The sequence below is a fragment of the Chanodichthys erythropterus genome, chromosome 5 (genome assembly GCF_024489055.1).
Source record: "Chanodichthys erythropterus isolate Z2021 chromosome 5, ASM2448905v1, whole genome shotgun sequence".
In the NCBI taxonomy this organism is placed as follows: Eukaryota; Metazoa; Chordata; class Actinopteri; order Cypriniformes; family Xenocyprididae; genus Chanodichthys; species Chanodichthys erythropterus.
In genome coordinates, this window is record NC_090225.1 from 30,641,634 (window position 1) to 30,667,304 (window position 25,671).

At 36.1% G+C, this 25,671-nt stretch overlaps 2 protein-coding genes across 2 annotated transcripts in view; both read right to left on the minus strand.

Annotated features, from left to right (window-relative positions):
• The window catches only part of ppp3r1a (protein phosphatase 3, regulatory subunit B, alpha a), a 31,245-nt gene extending 18,884 nt beyond the window's left edge, over positions 1-12,361 (minus strand). The window contains exons 1-2 of the mRNA XM_067386878.1: positions 12,197-12,361; positions 484-523 (exon numbers count right to left, since the gene is read on the minus strand). Of these exons, the coding sequence (XP_067242979.1) occupies positions 484-523; positions 12,197-12,199 (43 nt within the window). The 5' untranslated portion in view covers positions 12,200-12,361. The remainder of the gene's footprint in view (positions 1-483; positions 524-12,196) is intronic.
• Positions 12,362-20,695: 8,334 nt separating this feature from the next.
• cnrip1b (cannabinoid receptor interacting protein 1b) lies at positions 20,696-24,367 on the minus strand. Its single transcript, XM_067385458.1, has 3 exons — positions 23,467-24,367; positions 22,598-22,742; positions 20,696-21,115 (listed from the first exon to the last, which is right to left on the minus strand). The coding sequence occupies exons 1-3, from the start codon at positions 23,643-23,645 to the stop codon at positions 20,951-20,953; spliced, it is 489 nt and encodes a 162-aa protein (XP_067241559.1). The 5' UTR covers positions 23,646-24,367; the 3' UTR covers positions 20,696-20,950.
• Between the last annotated feature and the right edge of the window lie 1,304 nt (positions 24,368-25,671).

Here is a 25,671-nt window from a genome sequence, read left to right on the forward strand (position 1 = left end):
CGTGCGAAACATTCACGTACATCAGAGGGAAGCTAAACTAATTAAAACAAAAGTTTCAGAGCTAAAAATAAGCCTCAGCATCTCTGGAGACAAGCTTGACATCAGTATATTAAGTTTACTTGCTCGTTCTCTAAAACCTCGATAGTGACTGAAATGTGATCATCATCTGAATCGGTTGTAGTGAAAATGAAATAGATTAGAATTATTTGAGAGATTCCGCGTCAAGTCAACATTATTTATATAGGGCTTCATAAAATGCTGATTGTTTCAAAGCATCTTCACAGTAATAAACTCTAAAATAACATTGATGCAAACTTCATCAAATATGAGACTTAAATTATGCAGCAGAGTAGCTCGTCAGAAGACAATAGAGTTGTTATTCAGCTTAATTCAGTTCAATAACAGCGTTGATGTTGCAGAGTTAGTGTCATTATCCAGTTCAAATTTTGTATGCAAGTTAGGTACAAACTTAATGATACTTACAATGTGAGCACATTTCCAGGGGATAACTTGCCTCATTTCCCTACAAAAGAAGAAAACATAAGATTTAATTTACTTTTATTGAACGAATTGCACATGACCTCTTCTATTCATCAAAAACACTATGATATTTGGCCACTCATTCAATATTTAATTCTCAAATAATTCACTTGGTGTAACTGACTGGTTGTGAAACTTTGACATTATAATTAGGACTAATATATGTTAATAAAACTTAAACAGTAAACCATAGGCATATATATAACTGTGACACCGAAACACTGAATTCTTCCCTTTCATTTGATGCAAACCAAATGCTGCTGCTTTGTTCTAGAAGATGAAATAGCAAATACTCCACCCTCTGTATCTCCATCTGCTTTGATTTATTATTTATGAAGTCTCATTCAGTTCAAGGGCTCAAAGGCCCATGTTCTGTATCTGTCAGAGCAGTGGAGGACAGATGAGAGCTTTGCCTGTCTTGTTCTGAGTGTATGCTGGCTTTAGGCTGACTTACTCTTGTTATTAAATTTACTATGCCACCAGGAGCAGCTTTTGCAAAGAAAAAAGAAATGGTATAGAAACAATTTTCACTCAAAACATTAGTAAGTAGTTAGTAAATTCCACAATTAATTACAAAGTACCTCTATTATGCTATTTTAAAGGTTTCCACAACAGGTTCACATTCATCCAAGGTCAAAAACACTTTAATTTTCTCATAATATCCTTTGCAGCATCAGCTGTTCTCTCTCAGTGTCTGAAATGGTTCGATCTCTCTAAACCCCGCCTTTCTGAGTGCTGCTCTGCTCTGATTGGTCAGAAACCAAACGCTCATTATCATATCTGAATCTCAGCTCGATTCACAGTGATACGAACAGTAACGATGGCGTTGATCAACCTCATCAAAGTGGATTTGCTTTGGCAGCAGAAAACAGCGTCTTCTTGACATGAACAACACGAACCAAACTCTTCCAGTCTCAGACACAACTACAGTGATTGAGGGCGGGGCAAAGACACGCTGTTCAGCCAATGAAGACCATAGGTGGGAATTATGCAAATTAGTTACAACCCTAAATAGATATGTTACAGTAGTAAGAGTGGATTACTGACAACTCGCTTGGAATTCATTTTTCGAGAAAACTGTAAATTGTCATGTATTCCTGTGATCAAAGCTGAATTTTCAGCATCATTACTCCAGTCTTCAGTGTCACATGATCCTTCAGAAATCATTCTGATATGATGATTTGATGCTCAAGAAACATTTCTGATTATTATCAATGTTGAAATTCAGTTGTGCTGCTTCATAATATGTGTGTGGAAATAGTAATAATTTTTTTCATGATACTTTCATGAATAGAAAGTTCAATGAACAGCATTTGAAGAGTTCATTTGCAAAAACCGATAAACGCCATTTTTTAAAAAAATGAACTAAGTGTTGTGCATTATTCTCCATATATAGCACGTTCTGTACCCTAAATCCATTTTGTCAGAAGAGCCGGTTTTGTCCACTTTCAGGCATCGCAAGTTCACGTTTTACAGCAGAAGCCGACAAGCGCCCTTGTTCTTTGTGTACAGAAACCGATAAGTCCGTTTTAGCGAATCAGCGCGCAGTATTCAGGTCAGGTGACAAGGCTTCTAGTCACTTCAAAAAGACGTGCTAGCTGAGGGAAGTTTTATCAAAGCTCACTAAAAGTGATCGAGGATTTATGATTTCGACTCCTGTAAGTCCTTGTACACCATACACGACTTACATGCTGAAAAATTGGTTGTCCTTTTGTGTGTGTGTGTGTGTGTGTGTGTGCGCGCGCGCACATGCGTGTGTGGATGAGTGCGTGTGTGTGTACTTGTGTGCCGATCTGTGTGTGTGTGTTTGAGAGAGAGAGAGAGAGAGAGAGAGAGAGAGAGAGAGCGAGAGAGAGAGAGAGAGAGCGTGCGTGTGTGTGTATGTGTGCCGATCTGTTTGTGTGTGTGTGTGTGTGTGTGTGTGCGCGCGCGCGCGCGTGGGTGGGTGGGTGTGTGTGTGCGTTTGTGTGCACATGTGTGTTTGAGAGTGTTTTAAATGCAATTACTTGGGTTTTGTTTAACTATGATACATGAAATGTGGAGTTATCTGCTTTTGCTAAAAAACAAACTTTTAATATATATATAAAACATACTTTCACTGAATTTTAATTTTTTAATTTACCTGTATTTTTTAGAGTTATCTTTACTTAATCAAAACAGCCCAACTGCAGTTTGATTGTTATTACTTGGAATGCACAATAAAAAAAACATGATTTGTGAGAATTCATAAAAATGGAGTTATCTGTTTTTGCAAATAAACTCTTCATTTATTAAATGTATTTTTTCAATTTATTAAAGCATGTTTTAAATAGAAATCTTTTGTAACATTATAAATGACTTTTGGTCAATTTAATGCATCCTTGATGAATAAAGTATTAATTTCTCTCTTTTTTAAATCTTACCACAAATGTTTGAATGGTATCATTGTTTCCACATAAACCTGAAGCAGCACAACTGTTTTCGACATTGATAATAATCAGAAATGTTTCTTGAGCATCAAATCATCATATCAGAATGATTTCTGAAGGATCATGTGACACTGAAGTCTGCAGTAATGATGCTGAAAATTCAGCTTTGATCACTGGATATAAATTACACTTTACTATATATTCACATAGAAAACAGCTGATTTAAACTGTAATAATATTTTACAATTTTACTGTAACTTTGATTAAATAAATGCAGGCTTGCTGAGCAGAAGAGACTATATAAAAAATAATAATGATAATAAAAAAAAAACATTAAAACAATTTTAATGTTTCCAAAGTTTCAGGTACTGTATTACACATTACACGCAAGGTCATAAAAAAAGCATAATAGGGGTATTTTAAAGACTGTAATTATATTTTCTTGTCAAACACACTCCAATAATCTTTATTAACAATTTTGAATTTTTTTTTTTTTTACAGTGACTAGGCCTAAGCATTTCATGCCTGAATTCTTGTTTTCACAGAACAGCAACCGTTTCCACTCTGTCCCTCTGAATGTGTGATGTGTGGATGTCTCTCGGCTTGACGTTACGCAGCAGCGTGGGTTTGTGGAACGAACCATCTGATCTGCAGCGAGAGGAGCTGTTGATCGCTGTATAGACTATCCTGAACCCCCACAGCAGCCGCTGCGCTGCCCACACACAACAGAGACGCCAATCTGCCATGAGAGACACGGCCACTGCTGGGGAGTTTCAGCTGGGATGGGGGTGGACTAGGACTTTCCTGTTAAGAAAAGCTATCCTTATTTTGCTATTGAGCTCTAGGTTTTCCTGCTTGAATGTTGATTATCTTCCTCATATTCTCCACTGTTCAGCTCCTCTCTTCCCAGTCTGTCAGTAACGCTCTGTTTAGTTCCGGTCTCTATGAAGCCCCGCCTTCTGAAAAGCACAATGTGCTCTGATTGGTCGGCTGGAGCAGTGTGTTGTGATTGGTGTTTGGGAAATGTCCCGCCCCTTACCATAACCGCCAGTTTCAACACACTACTAACTCAATCAGGCCCCGCCCCTTCATTCTGCGTATGAATTATTTAAATGAGGAATATTGTGAAGAAAACTCAAGATGGAGGTGTTTCAGGAGTTCAGAAACACTGATTTAGAGAAGAACTCCTGCTGGAAAGGCTTTTTCATGCTCAAACAGCAACATTACTTGCTAAAGACAGATGAACATGGACAAAGAATTGGTCCAGTATGAGGCACAGTAGCAGATCTTGCTAGAGCAGAATATTTACATTTTTCCCTATAAAAAATATTTTTGCACGTTACTGTTAATAAGTTAATTTTATCTGCATCTCAATTCAAGCTCAGTGCCTTAATGTCAAATTTCCAATTAATAAACATGTAATATTATTAGTAACTGCAATTATTAATGCAAAAGAATAGTAATATGATTACATTAAAATTTTTTTACAAAAAACCTTTGTTAGGACAGAATGAGAATAATAGGAATTTGGGGTAATTTCTGCTTGTAAAAAGTAAAAGTAAATAATTTTCTTATGTTTAAAATATTATTTCTAGTCTTTTTAATTTTGGTGTGAGATTTGATCTGGACATGTTTTTGTCGCTCAGCACTATTTCAGGCACAATTCAACTCATAATCCTTCTATAATCAGATGACATTTGCCTTATTTATTAATCACACAACAGTTATATTGATTCTTCATTACACTTGGTGATTTTGTCTTGTAAAAGACTTGCTTCCTTTGAGATGAACAGATTAGATGAAACAGCACAAAGCTATGAAACCAACTGTGAAAACAGATGCAATATATGCAAATACAAAGCTGCAGAAAAACAGCATCTGAAGTGTTTTTGAAGAGTTGGACTTGGTTATTAATATCAGATCCCCTGAGTCCAAACTAAACATGAATTAGAGCAATGACAATTCACAGCAGACCTACTATCTGTGAGCTGATGAGAACAAATGATGCTTTGCAGCTCAAAAAACAGAAAATAGACAGGAAAACACAAGAGTTTTAAATGAACTCCTGAATCATTAGAGGGCTCTTCTGAGATGTAAATGAACTCTTTAGTGGGCTGAACATTGTCTGGGAAGCCTAAGAGGCAAACACTCAGCGCAGTTCATAAATAATGTATTCTGCATTCAGAGTCAATTAGACCGCACAAAATATGCACTGCACAATGAACAGACACGCTTGCATCCGGCAAAGTAAAACATAACTAAATACAAACAAAACACATTGAAACATCTTCAATAACAAGGTGGAAATAGACAGAACGACAAATGTTTCATGGCTGGAGATGCTACTTATAACTGTCCATTTTGATCATGCCGAGCATTATCTGGATCAAGAGGTCTGTATCTGTTGTACAGCCTTTAATTCTCTAATTATGAAAATCACTATTGAAAGTATTAACCATCTGAACTCATAAAGTGATGAAAATTTACAAGGAAAATGTCCCATTGCAAAAACAAAAACAAAAAAAACTTCATGTTTAAAGCAAATTATATCTTAATTTTGTATTTTCTGGTATATGATCTCTAAAGAGCAATTTTTCAGCAATTTATGGTGCTTTTTTACAGCGTGTTACAACTCGGTTCGACTCGGTTTTCTTTTCCACTGCAGTTATACCCTTTCAAAGTGGGTGGGATTATAGACTGATTGTTATAGTTGGTCACAAATCGAGTCCCCCCAGGAATCAGGTCTCCTTTAGGACCCTGAGGGATCCCATTGGTTCAACAAACTTTTAATGGGTAGTATTTTTAACCTGCTAGATAGCTTAACCTGCTTTTGCTTCCAATATCCATTGATCAGGCATAACATTATGAGCACTGACAGGTGAAGTGAATAACACTGATCATCTCTTCATCACGGCACCTGTTAGTGGGTGGATATATTAGGCAGCAAATGAACATTTTGTCCTCAAAGTTGATGTATTAGAAAAATGGCAAGCGTTAGTATTTGAGCGAGTTTGACAAGGACCAAATTGCGATGGCTAGACGACTGGATCAGAGCATCTCCAAAACTGCAGCTCTTGTGGGGTGTTCCCGGTCTGCAGTGGTCAGTATCTATCAAAAGTGTCCAAGGAAGGAACAGTGGAGAACCGGAGACAGGGTCATGGGCGGCCGAGACTCAGTGAAGACTGGTCCGTGTGGTCCGATCCAACAGACGAGCTCCTGAAGCTCAAACTGCTCCAGAAGTTAATGCTGGTTCTGATAGAAAGGTGTCAGAATACACAGATCAGTCAGGGTGCCCATGCTGACCCCTGTCCACCGCCGAAAAAGCCAACAGTGGTGCTTTAGGCAATGTTCTGCTGCTGGGAAACCTTGGGTCCTGCCATCCATGTGGATGTTACTTTGACACGCACCACCTACCTAAGCATTGTTGAGACCATGTTCACCCTTTCATGGAAACGGTATTCCCTGGTGGCTGTGGCTCTTTCAGCAGGATAATGCTCCTGCCACAAAGCAGAAATGGTTCAGGAATGGTTTGAGGAGCACAACAACGAGTTTAAGGTGTTGACTTGGCCTCCAAATTCCCCAGATCTCAATTCAATGGAACATCTGTGGGATGTGCTGAACAAACAAGTCCGATCCATGGAGGCTCCACCTCGTAATGTTCATACAATAGTGCAATAGGTTATAAATAGTCATCACGATAACTTCTGATCAGGCATTACAGCCTGGGCCCTAAAATTTTCTTTTTAAGGACTACAACAAACAGCTGGTAGGGACTAGAGTGAGCTTCTTCCTGGGTTAGTGACATCACTAAACCTAAAATTTACATAAACTCCGCCCCCCGAGAACTCACAACAAAGGGGGCGGGGCCATGTTGGGCTGCTTTAGAGAAGAGGAAGAGTTGTTGTAGTCGAGTGTTGTTGTCATGTCGTCATTTTACGCCGGACTGCTTCACAAAGAAGGATCAATTCAACACAAAAGATGAACATGACGGCACATGCTAGTGGATGAGTTTAATCAACTCCACAGCAACTACATCAATTTATCCACTAACCATTCAGAAACGTCTAAAAGATGTAACTTCTTCCTGAGTCTCTCCATCAGTGTCGACTCCGGTTTGAACAATGTAAGGCTGAACACCAACACTGACAATCCTCATTTTGGCTGCGTGAGATTCTCCAGCTTTGTTGTTGTTGAGCTGTTAAAGCTCCGCCCTCTTTGGAGCAGCAGCTCATTTGAATTTAAAGGGACACACACAAAAACGGCGTGTTTTTGCTCACACCCAAATAGGGGCAAATTAGACAAGCTATAATAAATGATCTGTGGGGGATTTTGAGCTGAAACTTCACAGACACATTCTGGGGACACCAGAGACTTATATTACATCTTGTGAAAGGGACATATGTCATTTTGGTCTGTCTCCACCTTGTGCCTTCTTAAAGAGCGCAATAATCACAGTTGTCTGAAATAATTGCATTTACATCAAATAATCGTGATCAGACATTATTTATAGGGGTGTAGCAATACGTTGTGTCACAATATATCGCAATACAGAAATGCAACAATATCATATCGTGGATAGTGACAAAATGAAAATTACTTTGAGAAAAAAAAAGTTTACAGAGTTTGAGTGTCAGTACTACATTAAACTACTATATATAATGTTGAATATAAATTAATAATAAGAGAATATAGGACAATATTTGTTGGTCCTGAAAATGTCTTGTGTTACCAGTAATAAGTGGCCTATGTTATTTTAAATACATCTAGTCAGTAACAGAGTGCAAACATATTCATCTAAAGCAAATCTGTCCCTGCGTTCCATTCGGAAGGGCTCATCCCTATGCCTCATCCCTATAAATATTAGAGTAGTATAGAAAAATACTAATATATATATATATATACACATTTATAGGTAAAATCAAACTCCGAGCCTCCTGTACTCATTCTGTGACGTCAAGCAACTTCCCTGTGCAAAGGATCATGGGGGCCCTTTGAAGTGGCCAGTTTTGAGCACTTCGGTTTGGAACGACCCTTCAACATGGCGGCCATGATTGTAACGCTGTATCGTGCTGCAGACGTGTGCAGTGTAAACGAGGCTTTAAAATCATGAGTATTTTTATTCTGGTGTCACCACTGTCCTGTGCGTTGGGTTACCAGCACCAAGTCCAAGCCTACTCATTTCCACCCCCACTGTAATACCAAATTTAGCATTTTAATCAACAGTACAGTTTTTGTTATCTTTTTGCCATATGTCTTGGAGTATCGCAATAATATCGTATTGTGAGTTCAGTATCATGATATGTATTGAATCGTGACATGAGGGTATCGTTAAACCGCTGATTATTTAATAATCGCGACATGCCAACTAACCATATAACCTGTATTACATCATAGCTGTATATCACTGCAATATAGACGTTACTTTGACACACCCATCTCTGACTGATATTGTAACATTGAAGCAAGCATTTTCTGCGAAGCTGCTTTATGCACTGAGGAAAGTGCAATAAAAATAAACTGAGCTGAACTGAATGGTTTCTGTAAGATTCTCCCAGCTTCATAAAACTTGAAGCAGATTAGTTTCTGATATTCACAAAACTCTGACTGGGAGTTGAACATATCAGCCCTCAAACTAAAGATTATTATTTCCTACTAAAAGTAAAATTGCAAGCATGAGTAATAAACGGGAGATAACCAATATGATTGTTCTTCATTCTCCTTCATGATGCCCACAATAAATGACTAATGCTCACAAACAGCTGTGCACTGCCTGATAGCAGGCCTCCGCTTCAGTAATGCTCTCTCTCTCTCTGTGTGTGTGTGTGTGTGTGTGTAATACCTGGAGAAAGCTATCGGCTAGCATTCCTATTGATCTAAACTCCACGTAGGAACAATACAAACTCTGATGGATCACTTTACATGTCAGACAGACGGCTCTTCCTGTTCAGGTGGGCGGTTCTTGACAGAATAAACTGCATTAAACACCAGGTCTTATGATGTCTAGTGAAAAGTCTAGCAAAACCTTTTCAGCCCTCGCTTGAAACCATGTTCAGGCACACTACTACTACTACTAATAATAATAATTCTTTAGTGCTTGAAGTAAATCTAGAGATGTATGATTTCAGCAATGTGGAAAAAGCAGACGGAATTGTGGAATCAGTCGTATAACATGGAATGTCATGGAAATTGAGAAAGTGTGCATGAGTAAATAAAACGCAGGGCTGTACACTTGATCAAATCACAATATGGATCCGTGTCCGACTGTGAATATTAAAGCACAAAAACACTGTCTATTTAATTTTGAATGTTTTGTGTGTCTCTGTGTGAAAGAGCAGCGTAGTCTGTGTATTACACATTTCATTTGATAAAAATATTGTCATATCATATACACACAGAAACTTAAAGGACATCATGACGGCCAATCCACATAAAAGTTTGGTTTAATTCCAAGAAACTATGACAGAAATATATTACTATTGTACAGCAGATTTTACTTCGCAAAGTAATAATAATGATAAAATACTTCAAACAATTTTAAAAGGAAACCTCTGTTGTGCAACACTTTGTTTACCAAAAAAAAATAAAAAGGATTTGTTCCTTTTAATTTAATTAGATTTTAAGAGATGAATTAGGCTAAATCGGTAATGTATCATGCCATTTCATGTAGGGGTGTCACAATATATATGGCAATACAGAAATGCAACAATATCGTATCGTGGATAGTGACAAAATAAAAATTACTGTGTAAGAAGAATTTTAGTGTCAGTACTTAAACTAGTAATATTAAATATTAAACTACTATATATAATGTTGAATATAAATGAATAATGCAATGGGAGAATATTTGTGGGTCCTGATAATGCCAAATGTCTTGTGTTACCAGTAATAAGTGGCCTACAATATTTTAAATACATCTAGTCAGTGACAGAGTGCAAACATATTCTTTTAAAATAAATCTGTGTTTTAACATTAGAATCATGAATATTTTTATTCGTGCATTGAGTCCAAGCCTATTCATTTCCACCCCCAATGTAATACCCAATTTAGCATTTTAAATCAACAGTACATTTTTTGTTATCCTTTTACCATATGTCATGGAGTATTGCAATAATATTGTATTGTAAGTTCAGTATCATGATATGTATCGAAACGTGACATGAGAGTATCGATACGCCCCTGATTTCATGCCATTACCACCTCCTGATAATACATTTGTAATAAATCATAAATCCAGAATCATTTAAACAGACAACACAGTACATTTCATAGTGCACTATTATTGTAAATGTGTTTATAAATAATAAACTTAAAATTTTAACTGATTAGACGTGTTTTTTGATCATACAAATGTAATTTAACCATTAAAACAAAATCCAGCAAAAATTGAAATGGAAAACACCAGGGCTGGATCGATTCTGAGATTTCACGATTCTCTCTCGAATCGATTCGGAGCTTAGTTTTTAACAGCAGATTACTTTTTAACCTCACGCTCAAATGCTCATGAAGAAGAGCGCTCGTGCATTCGGCCGAGTCTGAGAATGTATTTGCACCTCAGAATGCTTTTACGACATGAGATTAATGTAAACAGCCCACTGCAAACAACCTTTTCGAACTTTATGAATGATTATTTTATAAAAAGTTCATGTGGTGTGTGTAAGGAACTGGAAGAGAGCAGAGCAATGCTGTTTCTAAAGCACGTATTGTCAAAAACGAAGCTCAGAATCGATTCGAGAGAGGATCGTGACGCATTCGGAAAATCTCAGAATCGATCCAGAATAATTTCTCGATTTGCGATTCAACAATTTATTGTTACAGCCCTAAAAAACTCAGACTTTGGGGAAAAAATTTAATAGATTTCACAAAGTCCTAAAAATGTAATTTGCACCAATGCAATATTCATAAGATCATTAATGAAAGAATTAGTCAAGGGTCTGGATAATTGTGCACTGAATAAGCAGCAGGACCATATTAAACCTAATAAAGATTGACATTTAGTTTCTTTTTCCAACGTGTCACAACACAAACTCGATATTTCAGGGTTGCCGTTTGACCTCAAGTTGACAGCCGTGTGTTTGACATGACACCCTCCCTACTGCTGTCTGTCTGTCACAAGACTCTTCCAGAAAAAAAGACAGACTATGGCACAGTTTTATTAAAACGCCAAACCCCTGAAGAACTGGAACAGAACACGGTAGGCCAGACCTAGTTTTTGTTCCAGTTAACTTAAATGAAAGCATTCACACACAGTGCCTCATCTTTCACTAATCTGCAGTGGTTAACCGCTGATCTGATGTCAAGGACTTGCATACAACCTGTACTGATTTCCGTCTCTAGGTACATACTGTAAATCTCAATACACGTAATATTCATGTGGAAATCCATGTGGCCTTATCAGCAAATAATACTTGAAAAAAAAAGTGGTTCAGCTGGAAGGTGTGCTGCTATAATGGCATCTTCTCGGCTTGCATTGCCCAATCTGTCAATCATGACGTTATTAAACAAGTGTAATGAGATTCTGCTGTGTGTGAATGAGTAGCAAAGTTTTACGACTGAGAGAACAAACATTTACTACATTGGTGGTGGTGATGATGATCTCTGTAGTATTACCATGCTTTCTGAACCACAGTATTCTTTAAAGTACTCATGTAAATACTATAGTATGTGAATATGGTAATCATTCAATGTCATGCTATTATTATCAGATCACAGCATTTTGTTGTAATATGGACATGAAGCGCCTCACTACAAATGCTCATGAGGGCTGAATACATAGTACTGCACCCTTTCAGATATATTATACAATGCATAATAATTTGCTATAAAAATGGGTGAAATGATGAGAAACGGTATAAACAACCTGTGCCTTCTGGCATGCATTGGAGAACAGATCTCTTATCTATCACAATATTGTAAATAGATTTGTTTACTAATTGGAATAACTGACTGATGTCATATTTAATAGCTCTGGCTTTGACTTTAAATGCCAAACAGCATCACACAAGGTACATTCAGTCCTGTCTGACTCAGGTAAGCATTTATTTCTGCGATGGCTTTGCAACCACTTTGCATGAAATAGGCTAACAATAGATACACACATTCACAACCTGGCAAATGATGCACAATCGCAAACACACAAATCTTCGTGTTAGGACAGCTTAGCTACACAATTTGTTGGCCAGTGCATGCATGATGCGTTTGAAACTATGATATCTGCTATTTGTTTACAGTGCTGCAAATGTGTTCCTTACCATGTTGCTGCCTGTGCGACGGAATTCCCCCTCGGAAATGAACAGCAATAAATGAAAGCACAAATATAAGAGGAAAATTCTGCTCTTGGTCTCGTTGTTTTGTACAGAAAAGGCTGGTTTTGACACAGCAGCAGCGTTAACCTATTTTCCGTCTGTTTCCGTGGGTTTTACTGCAGCAGCGACGCGAGGAAGAGCCGCAGGGCGGGGAGGGAGGGAGGAGCAGAGGAGGCTCGCTGCTATTGGACGACAGCCGAAAGGGGCGGGGAAAAGAAGCGCTGATGGGCGGTCCTTCTGTACACTACATACGGGAAACCTTAGCCCCACCCACTGCCTTCACCCTCACACAAACACACACGACCATTTGCATACAAGCTATATGGAAAGCCATTTTAACATTTAAATGTGCAATATGTAATATTTTTGCAGTAAAATATCCAAAAACCACTAGGCCAGTGTTATATATTTTGTTTACTTGAGTACTTACTATATCCCAAATGTTTCCAACTATTTGTAAATCATGAGAAAATTGCAATTTTAACCAAGGCTCCGGGACGTGTAAGGAGTCGCCTGTCAATTGCGTCATACCCTCGGTTTCCGTTTTTATTTTGTTGAAACCACGGAAACACCAAAGACGTACGCTTTAAAATATTACACGTCTTACCAGACATAATTATTTGTATTAACAGTAATACATAATTTTCTCCATCATACAATACGTTTTAAAATTAATTGCATGCCATTTATCAACACAAGCTGTTGACTATAATACAGTGCATTTACAAAGTTCACACAGCTAATATAACCCTCAAATGGATCTTTATAAGATGTTCGTTATGCATACTGCATGTATGCTTTGGATCATGTGAGTATTATTTGGATGTTTACATTTGATTCTGAATGAGTTTGATAGCGCTTCATTGCTAAAGCTAACATTACACACTGTTGGAGAGATTTATAAAGAATGAAGTTGTGTTTATGAATTATACAGACTGCAAGTGTTTAAAAATGAAAATAGTGACGGCTCTTGTCTCCGTGAATACAGTAAGAAACGATGGTAACTTTAACCACATTTAACAGTACATTAGCAACATGCTAACGAAACATTTAGAAAAACAATTTACAAATATCACTAAAAATATCATGATATCATGGATCATGTCAGTTATTATCGCTCCATCTGCCATTTTTCGCTGTTGTCCTTGCTTGCTTACCTAGTCTGTGCACAGATCCAGACGTTAATACTGGCTGCCCTTGTCTAATGCCTTGAACATGAGCTGGCATATGCAAATATTGGGGGCGTACATATCAATGATCCCGACTGTTTCGTAACAGTCAGTGTTATGTTGAGATTCGTCTTTTAAACAAATGAGATTTACATAAGGAGGAAACAATGGTGTTTGAGACTCACTGTATGTCATTTCCATGTACTGAACTCTTGTTATTCAACTATGCCGAGGTAAATTCAATTTTTGATTCTAGGGCACCTTTAATATGATATTGTAAAATGGATCGATCTTACTGCAGTGTGTAACAGTGTCTCACAGCAGCCGCCGAGCGAACGCACAGAGTAACGTTATAACATCATTTTCAACACTCTCAAATGTATCTAATATGATAAACAGAGCTGCGTTTCCTCATACTCATGACCGGAAAAGCGGAAGCGGCGCCAGCGACTGTGTCATAATAAAAGTCCCGCTGCTCGTGAGGCGTGTGTTGATCAATCGCTCCAGCTCCTCGTTCAGCTCCACAACACTCGCTCCTGCTCTGCTTCAAACTACAGTAACGTTAATAATCACATCCATGAACATGATTTCTTCCCGAGTCTTATCCATATTCTTTTGCACCGTCCGTTGAGGTGGAGACCACATGTCCCAAGATTCCGCTCTCAAACTTGGCGTCATCAAGCTACGCCTTTGTTTTGAATAGGCCTCTAGCGACCTCTAGTGGACAGAATTATTACATATTGTACCTTTAACAATTTCCAGCTGCTCAAGGAGGTTCTGTTCAGGTAAAATCCTCCTGGGAAGTTCGTATTTACAAGTTGAAAAGTCATGTTTACGAAGTCAGGTGCGTTCAAATCACTTTCATCGGAGCCTTCTCTTAATTAACTACACAAAAATACAGCTAAACTGTACTTCTAGAAAATGAAAAACAAAGAATGTGTATCATGTGTGTTTTGCTTTTTAATGTTCTTAATTCATTAATGAAGCCACTGTAAAGTTTATCGTTACATAGGCTATTACGTTAAATGCTATTGTTAGCTTACAATGCTATTATATTTTGTGTAGGCAATTAGCTTATTTTCTTGTAAATAAAAAAGCCTGACAATGTCTAATACAAAATACTAAAGTATTGTGGTATTTCTCGCTGACACGCCCCCAACTAGTAAAGATCGAGGCCTAAAGAAAATTCCCACTCGTATTTACGACTTCTTGGTGGTGTTTATGTTCGTTCAACTTGTAAATATAATTTTTCCGACATGACTTGAATGTGACATTACTGGAGTTTGGGTCATTCTTACTCTGCAGTTCATTTTCATGTCCTTCCTATTTCAATATATTAAAGCCCTTATGTAGCCAATAATTATTTAAAACTCATCTTTGATCACCAAAATGACATATTAAACGTTTTTTTTTCCTGTGAAAAAATGTATTTATGCCTTAAAATAGCTTAAATGTAACTACGCCCTTTCTTCATTTAGTATACGCGGATCTATGTATATGATAATTAGCCCCACCTCCACTCACTTGTGCGAGCTCAGATGGGATCCACTCAGTCAACTTACTTAACTTGATGTAAATGCTGCACTATGGTATCCCTTTTACATCGTCTGACACATAATTGTCCTTGTCTTTGATATGTTGAAGGATTGCATAATTTGGTAACACTTTACAATAACAGTACATGAATAACCATGAACTAATACCTGAGTTAATAGTTACTTCAACATGAACTCATGATTAGTTAAGATATGAACTAATGAAGAGTGATCCTTAACTACGACAGGAGTCATAGGGATTCATGCATGAAAACAGAAGCCTTAACTATGCGTTAATACATGTTTGTTAATTAATGCATTAATTAACATTTAGGTTAAACTAAATCAAACAGTCACTATAAGAAGGAATAATACATATTTGGACTTTGAAATAAATTTAAACAATTTATTATTGTCAGAATTTAAACTACTGACATCAGCAGCTTCATTATAAACATCACTGAAAGGCACAGGATTAGTTTGTAATTATTTTCACTTATCCTCCTTATCAAACATATAAAATACTAAATACACTATTTATCTTAAAAGGTCTTAATATGTTTTGTGATATTCTTTCCTATCAAACTAAACTACTGTGACTTACATCAGTTCCTGAGGAATCGGTTCCCAAAAAAATAACCAAACAGGAAACATGAACTAAGGTCAGGGAGCGTTTGCTGGGATCAGATTCAGAAGTTCACTCTCCATCCAGACGCAGGCCGTGATCATACTGTACCTCCATTCTCTGACTTTATGAAAAGTCACACAACATCACTTAACTGGGCTGATTACTTATATAGTTGTGTTAGTACAAGTGTGTTTGATAGTAAGTTAATGATAATCATGAGCTGAATTTGGTAAGTAGTTAACAGTGAATTAATTATGATTGTGCCCCCTCAACTAAAGTCATGACATAAGTATACATTAACAAACCATTAGTTGATGTTAGTATATGCTTAGTTAATAATGAGTTAATTATGATTGTGCCCCCTCAAGTAAAGTCATGACATGATGCACATATCACACATCATTAACTAATATATGAATAAACACTATAGAGTGCCATCCTTATTCCTTTACATCCTAAACAGTTTCTGTACAAAAAAACTAAAATAAAAAGTATTTGTATTTTATTTTTATTTACATAATTAAACATATATGGACTTGAAAGCAAGCCATAAACATACCTGTAAAGACACACATAAGGCACATTTACATGTAAAATAGCGCGCGTCCACAAGCTAATGCTAATCAAAGCATATACATTTAAATGACAAAAATACAAATACAGTTAATAACTGCACATAACCTCCTGAAAACCCCAATAAAACATACATGTAAATATGTCTTTAATTATTAATTCGGCTTACCAAAGCAGTCAACATTTATTAGTTTAAAATGGCAGCAACACAACAAACGCGCCAAGAGAACACCTAGCGTGCGCCACTAATGAGTGTCCCGCCAGAAACAAACCCTACATACTTTAGTTCCGGGAATAAACTAGGCCTATGACTATTTAGCTATGACTAAATGTAAATGAACTATAAAAATCAGAAAACAGTTTAGATCAAATTAAATTTATTAGTGGTAGTTAGTCTATTTTCCACATTTGATTAGACAGATCTATGTAATTAATGGCTAAATAATCATGTGCCATTGCAATTATTTGTCACAAAGCTGCAGATGGCAGATTATGATATTACAATGTAAATTATGACAGTATTAAATCACGTTTAATTCAAATTCAGAGTACTTCTTGTTTACTCTTATGGAGGCTGATTTATTTAGTTTACCCCTAAATGTTAATTAATGCATTAATTATCAAACATGTATTAATGCGTAGTTAAGGCTGCTGTTTTCATGCATGAATCCTTATGACTCCTGTCGTAGTTAAGGATCACTCTTCATTAGTTCATGATTAGTTCATATCTTATCTAATCATGAGTTCATGTGGAAGTAACTATTAATTTAGGCATTAGTTCATGGTTATTCATGTACTGTTATTGTAAAGTGTTACCCATAATTTAATTTAAAATGTTTTTTTTTTTTGGATGGATGACTGAATAAACTAACTAACTAACTAACTAACTGACACATAATGGTAATTAATATGACTATAGCCTTCTGCTGAGTACGTTATCAAACAGCTAATAATGTGTTGCTAATGTTACACAAACCATGCTGCCTTCTATCAATCAGTATCACATCAGTGTAAAAAATCTTATAGTTCATCATATATACACCATACACCCGCTATATTGCTAAATCCAATGATTTTTCATATCAACAGAAAAATATACCGGGATAAACTTCTCTTGAGACTCCCCTGCTTCAGCGGTCATAGTTAATTATATGTTAAAGTCCGCTGGCACATTGATGTGATTGGTCAAAAGGTTGTTTGTGACATCGTTTTTGAGACCGTCTTCAGATCACTGCAGTTTCAAACATAAAATACTCAGCAATGGTGTTTGGCTTATGAATTTGCACATGGTTTGTCTTGAAGCATATTAAAAACACCACATAGACATATAAACAACATTAGAAACTTGATTTTGACCACAGAGGGACATTATATGTGAGAAAAAGGAAGAAATGTGGTTCATAAATGTATAGCCTTGGGCTGGGTAAAAAAATTGATTCTCATTTTTACGAACCGATATCGATTCTTAAATCCCAAGAATCGATTAGTCTGTTTTCAGTTGATGAATGAGCAGAATATGTAGCGACTCCCATCCAGTACATTGCAATAATCTTTGTGCTTTGTTACTTTTTATATGAATCAAAGTCTCAGATTTCAAATGACGTCCATCTTATTATGAGATTCAGAACATAAATACCGTTTTGGTGCTGTTTAATGTGGCGTGACGGATCGCTTTAGCGCCTCAGTTAAAGAGAAGCATGTGATCATCCTCTCCTCCGCTTTAATACCAGTTACAGCACAATAAACATGCATGAACATCTGAAGGTATGTTAAAATATACAGTACAACTTACTGAAATCTGTATCATGTCTCGTGTAATCGCTCAATCAGTGCTTCAACCTCGGAAAGTTGTCAATAAAACAGCTTGTCATGTCATGTAACCTCACATTTACCTCAGAAAAACATATTCAGTGACCATAAACTCATTAGTCAGCTAGAAAAGTGAATTCTAGAAAGCAACATTCTGATATGCACCGTTACATAATGTTCTTCAATACTTAATGCATGTTTGAATAAATTAATTATGACAGCCGCGATTTAAATGTTTATATATATAAAAAAAAAAAACGAATTTGAGTAGAAATATGATTATGTAATTCTAAACTTTATTTATAATAAAAACATCAAGTGTAATTTAAGTGTTTGTATATGAATAAGTTAATTTAACCTACATAGTAGTACCAACTGACTTACATGTGCAGTTTACAGCATTGGTTGAGATTTTTTTTTTTTTTTTTTTTTTTGCCATGCACTCTAAAAAATGCTGGGTTGTTTTAACCCAAATTTGGGTCAAATATGGACAAACCCAACCGTTGGGTTAATAAATGCATTTAAAAATTGAACCCAATGGTTGGGTTTGTCCATTTTTGACCCAAACTTGGGTTGAAACAACCCAGCATTTTTTAGAGTGCGTACTGTAACTGAAATACTACATCCAAAATAATCAATATCGAATATCGACATCGTAATCGAATTGTGAAAATTGCGTCAATGCCCAGCCCTAGTATAGCCCTCCCATGTTTAACGCAATCATTAATATAACTGAAAATATTACAATGTACTCTATATAGAATGTTTTATTTTATTTACAGAGCATCTGAAAATCTTGTATAGCCTTATATAGAAGTGATTTCTTAAATTAGCACAGAAATTTAATTAAATTTGAATTAATTAAAAGCTATTAGTTTAAACTGTATAGCAGGACTGAAAATTCAAAATGGAAGTAGTATTGATATTCTGACTTCTCTATACAAACAGACCATCATAGCAGCGTTATAACAAAAATTCTCCTGTAGCTATTTGACTGATATTATATGTATATTTATTTTTCCACTATTCCCACATCTGTGAGATAGGTATACTGTTTTTACACCTTTAAAGTGTCTTACCCCACCTTACTTCAAGGTCTTAACGTGGTCTCAAGGTCTTGCCTCATTTAAGTTGTGAAGGTCTTCTTAACATGTTTCTTGAACATACTAAACCATAAGCTTCTTGATATTTCACGAACACTAGGCTGCAGCGCCACCTGCTGGCGTCCATGTGGAGATCATATGAACAGCCAATTGATAATCACATTATCTGGGTAAACCTATACTACTGGAACATTTTCAGCAGAGGGATAAATCAGTTGAGTAAACACAGGGGTATTTCCCTGCTTTCTGAAAACCTCTGCTCTGCCTGATGCTCCATGCATGCTGAGATATGTGCATATAAAATATGAGACCACTCACACTTTTTATTTGATAGAATATTGCCATTTTGAAAAATGCAAAAACATTGAAAAATACATCCACTTACAATTATTGCACATATACCACAATGCACCATGACAAATACTCATAAAAAGACACACACATTATATATATATATATATATATATATATATATATATATATATATATATATATATATATATATATATATATATATATATATATAAAGTTTGGAACCACTAAGATTTTTAATGTTTTTAAAAGAAGTTTCGTCTGCTCACCAAGGCTACATTTATTTAATTAAAAATACAGTAAAAAACAGTAATATTGTGAAATATTATTACAATATAAAATAACTGCGTACTATTTAAATATGTTTGACAAAGTAATTTATTCCTGTGATCAAAGCTGAATTTTCAGCATCATTACTCCAGTCTTCAGTGTCACATGATCCTTCAGAAATCATTCTAATATGATGATCTGCTGCTCAAGAAACATTTATGATTATTTTCAAAGTTGTGTACTTTTTTTTCAGGATTCCTTGATGAATATAAAGTTGAAAAGAACAACATTTATCTGAAATACAAAGCTTCTGTAACATTATACACTTCTGTTCAAAAGTTTGGGGTCAGTAAGAATTTTTATTTTTATTTTTTTTTAAAGAAATTAAAGAAATGAATACTTTGATTTAATGCATTCTTGCTGAATAAATCAAAAGTGGCAGTAAAGACATTTATAATGTTACAAAAGATTAGATTTCAGATAAACACTGTTCTTTTGAACTTTCTATTCATCAAATAATCCTGAAAAAAAAATACTGTACACAAATATTTTGTACAATTGTACACATTAAATGTTTCTTGAGCAGCAGATCAGCATATTAGAATGATTTCTGAAGGATCATGTGACACTGAAGACTGGAGTAACGATGCTGAAAATTCAGCTTTGCATCACAGGAATAAATTACTTTGTGAAATATATTCAAATAGAAAACAGTTATTTTAAATTGTAATAATATTTCATAATATTACTGTTTTTACTGTATTTTTTATTAAATAAATGTAGCCTTGGTGAGCAGATGAAACTTCTTTTAAAAACATTAAAAATCTTAGTGGTTCCAAACTTTTGGACTGTACTAATATATATATATATATATATATATATATATATATATATATATATATATATACACACGAGTAAAATTTACTATGAAAATGCTACAGTATAATAACAATTCTATAATAAAATCTATATAAAATCTGTAAACTCATATAAAAGTAAACTTCATCCTTGCGGGTTCTTCAGAGGTAGACAACTGGAAGGAACTGCAAAAAAAAGACGACACTACAACAAACAGGGTAAAGTGCAGCTAAAATACAGTGATCTGATTTTCCAGCACAAATCCAGTAAAACTCTTACTTGTAAATTCATCACAACACTCTAATCAGTTCTTAGGAAAGGCTACAACCCTACACTATCAGGAACCGCTGATTCATGTTTCTGTGACAGTGGGCAGTGTGATGTTTAGGGAGGTCTTCATAAGATTGTCTTCTCTCGCAGTTGACACACACTTCACATGTGGTTCACAGAAACAGCTCTTTATTGATCCACATGAGGGTGCGTGTGTCGTTGGGTTTGCACTCGTACTCGATGCTGTTGAAGCTGTTCCCCCACTGGCAGTGGTCCCTCTTGTTGTAGTTGTAGAACTTGACCTGCCAGACGGTCTCGAACAGACCTGCCTGAGTGAACTGGCCAGCACAGAAACAACACATCAGGTTACTCTCACACTCTTAAAAAAAATGGTTCCAAAGGGAGTTTTTGCAGCGATACCTTAGAAGAACCATTTTTAGGTCCCCAAAGAGCCTTTCAGGCTTCTTATTCTTGCACTATATCTCACATCCATCTTTGTAAATAACATTTATTTTGAATTTTTGAATCATGTTTTTTTTATTGCAGAAGGCAATGTTAACAGTAATGCATGGATCCAATATACTGATAAACATACACAATTTCTTTCCCAGATACATTCACTTAAGACAAAGCCTGTTTATGTGAACCTAGAGTGTTTTGACACTTTAAACGTGGAATAAGACGCTACAGATAATTCAGTTTTTAGTACACGTGGATTTCTGTGCATGCGCTCGGTGTGTGCGCTCTCTCTTACACAGTTTGGAAGCAGTTAAAATCACAATAAACAAGAGTACGTTGTGAAGGAATAATTTGTAGAGATCTGAGAGAAGAAGCAGCCATGATGAACAGCTGATTTGTACAGAGTCATCTGATGACCAAACTACACTGGAATTCACAAACGGAAAAATCAAGTGAGCCCAGAGCGGTTTGTGTTCAGATTTTCATGTTTTTAGCAAATCGTACCGTAAGATGAAATCAAATCATACTCAGACCACCTCCTGAGATGGTCTCGGTTCGCTTCGTTTTTGAGGGGTCTGAGATTGAAGGGCAAAAAAAATCACATGAACCTGAAATGGATCAAGTGTAAAAACACCCTCTGTGAATATTTTAAAGGATTAGTTCACTTCAGAATTAAAATTTCCTGATAATTTACTCTCCTCCATGTCATCCAAGATGTTCATGTCTTCCTTTTTGAGGAAAACATTCCAGGATTTTTCTCCATATAGTGGACTTCACTGGGGTTCAACGGGTTGAAGGTCCAAATGTCAGTTTCAGTGCAGCTTCAAAGAGCTCTACATGATCCCAGACGAGGAATAAGAGTCTCATCTGGAAAAACCATTGCTCATTTTCTAAAAAAATAAATTACATACTTTTTAACCACAAATGCTCATCTTGCACTGCTCTGCGATGAGCCATGCATTACGTAATCACGTTGGAAAAAATCCTGTAATGTTGTCCTCAAAAACCTTCATTTCTTTTCCACTGAAGAAAGAAAGACATGAACATCTTGGATGACATGGAGGTGAGTAAATTATCAGGAAATTCTGAAGTGAACTAATCCTTTAATAGCCTAATCTGAATAACCCTTTTCTCCACTATAACGAACCTTTTGTGGAATGGAATGATTCTATGGATGTTAAAGGTTCTTAATGGAACCACAGATGGCAATAAAGACTTCTTATGTTCTTCTCCCGCCTTTTAGAGTGTATTTAAAGGCTCTGTGTTGGGAGCATTGGTGCACTTCTTATTTCTAAGAGGAATCTTCAAACTGAAATTAAACCTCATAATCAATCAGTAAGTCTTTCAAAAGCGATTTTCACCTGTATGTTGACTTGAACAGGTTGCCTTTCTCCACTTTTGGTGTGCGTCACTCCCTCGGTGTCATACATGCCAGTGTACACTACAGACTGAGGGTCTTTAGACTGCTGCTCCAAAGGGAAAGTCACGCCGCCAACAGTCATGGATCTGAGGAATGGAGAGCCAACCAAAGATAAACATCAGGAGCTAAAACCTTTGATAGCTAATGGGAGTACCATTGATTGTTAATGATTTCCTGATCATGACAGCTATTAAAAAAACAAAACATTCACGTTGTGTGCATTAAGTGCATATATGAATATGATAGAATAGCTTTTAAATAAAACAGAAACTCAAGATTATTCAGATTGCAATATCTATTTGATTTGGCAGACATTTTAGCCTAGATAGATGTGCGTGTAGCACAGAATAGGATCCTACACGCACCACAACATGCAGTCAGTCAGTCAGACATGGTTGATGCCTTAATCGTCTGGATTTGACTGCCAAAGGAAGCAATCTGTCAGCTCCCTCTGTCAGTGCATGACATGAAGACACAATCCTGTAGGATAAGCCCTACAGTCATGACATCCAATATGCATATGTAGCAGATGTTACATCCAACATTTTTAGTTGCTTTCAATTATTTTCATGTTTTATTTCACCAGGGTAGCCTATTTTTTGAAATAGACAAGTGCAATGAGATGTAGTCTAAAATAATCATTTAGCATTATTGTCAAAGTAATATGTTATCCTACTATACACCATCACTATGGTATTGGTCATTTCTTTGGTTCAACGTTAATGCAAACGAAGTGTTGTGCAAACAGCACTATCGCAATGAGAGGATCAATAAGTTCACTTACTAATAGATAAAGTATTATCTACTCACGTCGCCTCAACTGCTCCCGGTTTAACGACCACATCGACCTTGTATTTAGTTCCCGTCAGTAATTTGATGGTTCTGCTCTGACCGAACCTCGTCCCGTCCGACTTGAAGAACACGGGTCCGTTATTCGGAGTGGTTTTCAGCGAAACGCCGATTTTAATCAGTTGGGGAATGTCGGCCATGATGCAAAACGATGCTGAAAGGCAGTCAGGTGTGAGGGAACAGGTCGAGATATTTCAAGCTGAACTAAATCGGTGTGCCGTGATGTGTACTCGAGTGGAAACCCGTGGAAACCGCATCGCAGAAAGCACAAAGTCATGTCTGCTGTTCCTGTCCATAATCCCCTTCACAAACAGTAATCCGAACAAGCGCGTGCACCTAATGGGATCAAGAGAGAGGCGGTGCAGCCCAGGCTTCTTCAGATTAAACCAATACAACATTCGTGTGTTTAGCTAATTGATCATTTAAATGAGATTCTACTAAAATAAGTTGCTCAAGGACATCAACTCAAGTAGGCCTATCATCCAATAAGATCAGACGGTGATGGGTGAGTGTTGGCACTGAAAAAGGCTATATAGCCTATGGGCCATTCTACAGATTTCTACAGAAAACACATTTTTAAGTATTCAAATTTTAGATGTCTACTAAGATCCTTCTATTATCTATTGAATCCCACAATAATATTTAAAATATCAGTAAGATTAATATCTATATAAAATCATCATTTATTGGATACTTTCAATTGGGAGGTGTCGGTCCTGAACCCTTACATTTCAACTTGTGAAAATGATATTGAAATAATTTTTGCATTTATTTCCATTGTTGTTTATATATATATATAATTTAAAGTGAAGTTTATATTTTATTTTTAAATCATGAAACTTTATGTAAAAAAAAAAATGTGTCCCACATCTTCATGTCACTACCGAAACAGTGTATGTTTGAGTCATTGTCTGAGACTGATTGTTAAAGGGTTAGTTCACTCAAAAATGAACATTCTGTCATTTATTACTCACCCTCATGTCGTTCCACACCCATAAGACCTTTGTTCATCTTCAGAACACAAATTAAGATATTTTAGTTGAAATCCGATGGCTCTGTGAGGCCTCCATAGCCAGTAATGACATTTCCTCTCTGAAGATCCATTAATGTACTAAACACATATTTAAATCAGTTCATGTGAGTACAGTGGTTCAATATTAATATTATAAAGCCACGAGAATATTTTTGGTGCGCCAAAAAAACAAAATAACGACTTATTTAGTGATGGCCGATTTCAAAACACTGCTTCAGGAAGCTTCAGAGCATAAATGAATCAGTGTATCGAATCATGATTCGGATTGCGTCAAACTGCTGAAATCTTTGGTGCTCCGAACAGCTGATTCGACACACTGATTCATAACGCTCCAAAGCTTCCTGAAGCAGTGTTTTGAAATCGGCCATCACTATATAAGTCGTTATTTTGTTTTTTTGGCGCACCAAAAATATTCTCATCACTTTATAATATTAATATTGAACCACTGTACTCACATGAACTGATTTAAATTTGTTTTTAGTACATTAATGGATCTTGAGAGAGGAAATGTCATTACTGGCTATGGAGGCCTCACAGAGCCATCGGATTTCAACTAAAATATCTTAATTTGTGTTCTGAAGATGAACAAAGGTCTTATGGGTGTGGAACGACATGAGGGTGAGTAATAAATGACAGAATTTTCATTTTTGGGTGAACTAACCCTTTAAAACACTTCTACATTTCTGATCAGGAAATATTCCTGTGTTCCTCCTCTCACAACCTCTCTTTCACAGTAGATAGATCATCATTCTGAGTTAAAAGTGTTCAAATGTCTGAAAATGTGTAACTTTAAGGAATGTCACTACTAAACACCTTTTTACTGCAATTAAGCAAACCTTTTTTGAGTGTTATTCCATAAAATGTAGTTTTTGTGTGTGTAAAATTGTTCAGAACTGTGTTATCTAACCATTATCATCTTTGAGCGGCTCAAAAAATATCTAAAATTGTCACCACTGAAACAGTCATGACCGGAACATGTCATCATTGTTTTGGTAGTGACAAAAGGGAACAAAATCATTTCTTTTGGGGAAATAAACAACATTTTAGTACAAAGAGACTTCATATTAATATTTTAATATGTTTTAGTATGTTTTAGTATATGAGTTAAAATCCTGTAATGTGATGTGGTCATT